The following is a 5,000-nucleotide window of genomic DNA, read 5'->3' as shown; positions in this document are numbered from 1 at the left end:
GAAGAAGAAGAAGAAGAAGAAGAAGAAGAAGAAGAAGAAGAAGAAGAAAAAGACGAAAAAGAAGTTGAAGACGAAAAAGAATTAGTAGAAGGAGGGAAAAAAGGAACATAGCATAATAAAAAAAAAATATATATATCACAAAATAGAAATAAAAAATAAGAAGGGTTGCAAGAGGAGGAGGAGGAGGAGGAGGAGGAGGAGGAGGAGGAGGAGGAGGAGGAGGAGGAGGAGGATACGTAGCATAATCAAGAGGAACAAATAAGAGGAATAAAGAAATAAAACACACCATCCCCTCTTGCCTCCCACCGCCCCCTCTCCCACCAACACGAGTTATTACATTCCGTGCGGCAAAAAAGTGACCCAGCTTGCAGAAAAAAGCCGAGAGAGAAAAAGGAGAGAAAATTAACCCGATTTCTTTCCTAAACTCACGCCCTTCCCTTCTGTTTTACGTGTAGTAGTAGTAGTAGTAGTAGTAGTAGTAGTAGTAGTAGTAGTGATAGTAGAAGTAGTCAGTCAGTTAGTTAGTTAATTAGTTAGTTAGATAGTCAGTCAGTCAGTCAGTCAGTTAATTAATTAATTAATTAATGAGTCAGTCAGTCAGTAAATTAGTCAGTCAGTCAGTCAGTCAGTCTCTCACTCTGCCTTACAATCCTCGCCTCCTCTTTCTCCTACTCTCTCTAGTAATACACACGCAATTCAGTGACACATGACATACAAGGTAATTGAGAAAATACATACGTACACTACCGTAGAATATTGCTGAAGTCACACACAAGGCAAAGAAAACGTAAAAGTGATAAGAAAACGAGAGAAGAGGAACAAACTGATCATCTGCGTCTCTTTTTATTTTTTCTCTCTCCTTACTTGCCTCTTAATGCCCCCCATCTCCCTCACCTCACCCTCTCCCTCTCCCTCTCTCGCTCTCCCTTACTGTGCCTCAAGATATATTTAGCTTTACACGTTGCGTCTCACTCTCTCCCCTTCCCCTATCTCCCTCTCCCTCTCCCACCACTCCCCAACACTAACAGAATCAATAACAATAAAATAATGACAGCAAACTTCAGCCTTCACTCACACGAGGAATATTTTCAACGCCCTGCTATGATATCTCGCTCAGGCAGCTTGTTATTTCTGGTTCCACGGTGTGATGGCGACTGGCAGGCATGGCATATTGAATTGACGTGGTTTTCTGTTGAAGTGACTTGGTTTCTTGCTTCGCTCTCACGCCACGACCGTTTTTCAAAGCCCAAGTCATGATTAGCTCGTTTCTCAAGTGCGTTTCTCCTCTTCGTAATGTAAAGAGAGAATAATAGAAAGAGGAGGAGGAGATTAGGAGAAAGATAGAGAGACAGAAGAGAGAGAGGAGAGGAGATGCAAGTTACTGATGGACTGATGGTTATCCTGTTACTAAACGTGTTAAAGACTTGAAAATTAATGTGGGTTCAACTAAAGACTATTTGAAAGTAGTATAGTAACAGAGTGGTTCAGAATTACGGTCTTAAGAATCCTACTCCTTCTACTATCCCCCCTCCTCCTCCTCCTCCTCCTAGTATCCTTCATGCCCCAAAGAACACAACAAACAGCAGGAATGTATACAGCAGTGGACAGTAAGGAAAAAAAAAAAAAAAAAAAAAAAGAGCAAGAGGGGTAATAATAACGACCTCTGAAAAAAGCAATAAACGTGAACTCTCCAACTACTACTACTACTACTACTACTACTACTACTACCACCACCACCACCACCACCAGAAAAAAAAAAAAAAATGTGTAGCTGCAAGGAGGAGGAGGAGGAGTAAAGATAAGCGTGGGACAGGTGGAAGGGAGGGAGGGAGGGAAGAAACAGGGGTAGAGGAACGAGGAGAGCAAACTAGGGCACGAGAGGAGGCCTGGGGAGAGAAGGGGAGGGGAGAAGGGGGAAGGAGGAAAGCCAAGAGGGGTAGGAAGAAGAGGAGGAGATACGGGGAGAGAAGGGGGAGGGGGAATGAGGAGGTATGCAAGCAGTCACTCCCCACCTGGTTTCTGGCACGCTGCTAAGAGAACACACACACACACACACACACACTGGTTGGCTTAAGCGGAGATAAACAAACTGGTGATTAGGACAAAATACAAGTTATGCTCCTGCCTTCAAATTACTATTTTACCCTCCTCCCTTCCCCTCCCCTTGTCACCACCACCACCACCACCACCACCACCACCACCGCAATCATTACCACTGTTACCATTACACAGTTTCTTCCATCACTGATTATCATTATTACTCTCTGCATAACCACCGCACCGTAACAACACCAAACTGTAATCACCACTATCACCATCACTATCAAATACATACCTACCATCATTATCACCACCACTATCAACCAGTTATCCGTATCACTACACTTCACTATGCCACTCGTCACCACCACCATCACCACTACCAAAATGACACCACTATCACCACCACCACCACATCACATCCGTCTACCACCACTACCACAACACCACCATAAAAACCACAGCGGACGAACATCACCACCACCATCACCACCACCACCACCACAAACAAACAAAAACAAAACACAAACGGATAAAAAAAAGAAAAATAATAAATGAAATACTACCACTACCACCACCACCACCACCACCACCACTACAATCACCTGTGCTTTCCATCCTGCTGACGTGGACGGAGGAGGAGGAGGAGGAAGAGGAGGCGGCGTGGTCTTCAGTGGCGTGTGGTAGACAAGTCGTATTGTTCCTAAGTCACAGTATTTGGCAACGAGGAGGAGGAGAGAGAAGAAGAGGAAGAAGAAGAGGAGAGGAGAGGGAGGAGGAAAGGAGATATATAAACAACGTAATTTTCTCTGATTTTTCCTTCATTCCTCTTCGCTTAAGCAACACTGACCTTCACATAACTAAACACAGACCTTGATTTATCTCTCCACCGCGGACAAAGAGCAAAGTCACAGCGTCAAGGAAAATAGAAAGAGTTTATACGCGTTTACAGTCTCTAGCCGGGCACTACTTTACGTCACTCCTGTCCCGCGCGGAGGAATACACGGAAGGCTGAGTCGAGGCTCCATTCTTGTTTCCGAAGCTTCAATGAGGATTTATTGATAGTTTGTATAAATTTTTCTAACTTTTAGGTCCGGTTTCCCTGGAGTGGACGTAAAAGCTGGAAAAATATAAATTCTCAACCCTAATTGAAGCTTCGGGAACAAGAATGAAGCCAAAGTAAAAGCAGATTAGCTAGTAGATAAATAAACAAGTATGGATGAAAATAGATAAACACAAATGAAGTAAATCAATATGTGGGTAAGTGATTTTTAGATAAGGAAATCAAAAAGAAGGGAAGCAAATTGGGTTAACAGATAGATAGTTTACAATTAGACACTCAAGTAAAGAAATAGGTAAGTTGGGGAATTAAATAAACAGGTAAATGGAATAAATAAATAAACGCATAAGTTATTTAGACAGATAGACGAAAAAAAAAGAAAAGAAAAGAAAAGGGGTTTATAAATGGGGTTCCTTTTATACCTAGACATAAACAGTGAAGTTCAGATAAATAAAGGATAAAAATAGATGAATAAACACGTAAATAGAGGAAACAAATAAATGAGATAAGTAAACAAAAAAAGAAAAGAAGAAAAAAGAAAAGAGGGATTATAAAAAAGGTCAGTTTGTTTAGACACGAGTAAAAAAAAAAAAAAAAAAGCGCAAGTCAAGAAAATAGAAGAATAAACAGAATAAGTGAATATGTAAACAAATAAACCAGTAAAAAGTGAATAAACAAGTGAGATACGTAGACAAGAAGAAAGGTAGGACAAGTAGAGAGAAAAGTAAGCGAATAAGTCGATAAGTAAGAAAATAAGCCCAATATTCAGAAACGCTTTGCTCTCTCACGGTCTCACCACGACTGTCTATTCTATCAAAGGCCACAGAGATCGCCAGGCGGGTTCTCGAGAGCGTTTGGCCAGTTAGAAGTGAAGAAATCTTGTTAATCTGTCTCTAGAATCACAGAAACACGTGTAAATATCAACGCAGCATCAACGAAAGACTTTGGAAAATAGTGGAGGTGAGATTACAAAGTGTTTCAGGAGTAGATAGAAAAGCAAATTAAGTAGATATGAAATTAAGTAGAAAAAAGAGAAATAGATAAGTACATAAATAGAGCAAATAAACAAGTGTGGTATGTAAACAAGAAGAAAGGTAAGAAAAGGACTGGACAGACAAGTGAATAGGAAGAGAAGTATGAAAATGAAGTAGAGAAGTAAAGAAGTATGAAAATAACATAATTAATCCAATAGACACATATGCATTAAAAAACAGCAAATAAACAAGTGTGATATGTAGACAAGAAACATAAGAAAAGGAGACAAGACCAGTAAGGGAATAGATAGAGAAGTATGAATATGAAGTAGAGAAGTAGAGAAGTATGAAAATAACATGATTAATCCAGTACACACAGAAGCTTTACATCACAAGTTCCGGAGATTTCTGAGTGAAGAGTTTAGTTTGTCAAGTTTAAATTAAGTTCACTATTTGGGCTTCTCTTAAGTAGACTAAAGGTTTTGTGCTTCTTAATGTTGTTGTTGTTGTTGTTGTAGATTAGTTCAATATCAATATTCCTCCGTTTCTTTCTTTCTTTCTTTCTTTCTTTCCTTTTTTCTTATTACGTTCAGTCTTGTGTTTCCTTCAATTAAGTTCAATAAATATGTTAGAATCTTTAGCAACGATCTTAAATACTTAATTCCTTAATTTTCTTCCTTCCTTCCTTTCCGTGTTCTCTTCGTCTTTTCTCTCCTTCTCTTCCTTGTTCCCTATAGTCTTCTTAAATTATCCATCATTTTCCCTTCTATCACCATTCTTCCTTCTGTCTTCCTTTACCTTTTCTTCTCTTCTTTATTCATCTTCCATTTATTCCTTCTCATTTATCTTTCTTTACTTCTCTTCCTCCTTCATTCCTAACTACCCCTTTCTTCATATCTTTTTATCACTCTCTCCCCTTCCTTCTC

The 5,000-nt window shown here is 39.7% G+C and overlaps 1 protein-coding gene across 6 annotated transcripts in view; it reads right to left on the bottom strand.

The window, feature by feature from the left end:
* LOC123507046 overlaps positions 1 to 5,000 on the bottom strand; it is a 128,416-nt gene that overhangs the window by 18,508 nt on the left and 104,908 nt on the right. The window contains exons 1-2 of one of the 6 annotated variants that reach the window (XM_045259564.1): positions 2,913 to 2,931; positions 2,646 to 2,743 (exon numbers count right to left, since the gene is read on the bottom strand). The exons of 4 other annotated variants lie outside the window; for them this stretch is intronic. In XM_045259564.1, coding sequence (XP_045115499.1) covers positions 2,646 to 2,658 — 13 coding nt within the window. In that variant the 5' untranslated portion in view covers positions 2,659 to 2,743; positions 2,913 to 2,931. Of the gene's footprint in view, positions 1 to 2,645; positions 2,948 to 5,000 lie in introns of those variants that run through there. One more of the 6 variants, XM_045259563.1, reaches the window with a different exon arrangement.

Source organism: Portunus trituberculatus, chromosome 21 (genome assembly GCF_017591435.1).
Source record: "Portunus trituberculatus isolate SZX2019 chromosome 21, ASM1759143v1, whole genome shotgun sequence".
NCBI classification, from domain to species: domain Eukaryota; kingdom Metazoa; phylum Arthropoda; class Malacostraca; order Decapoda; family Portunidae; genus Portunus; species Portunus trituberculatus.
The sequence above is the reverse complement of the archived record's forward strand: the minus strand, read 5'-3'. Positions and strand labels throughout refer to the sequence as shown.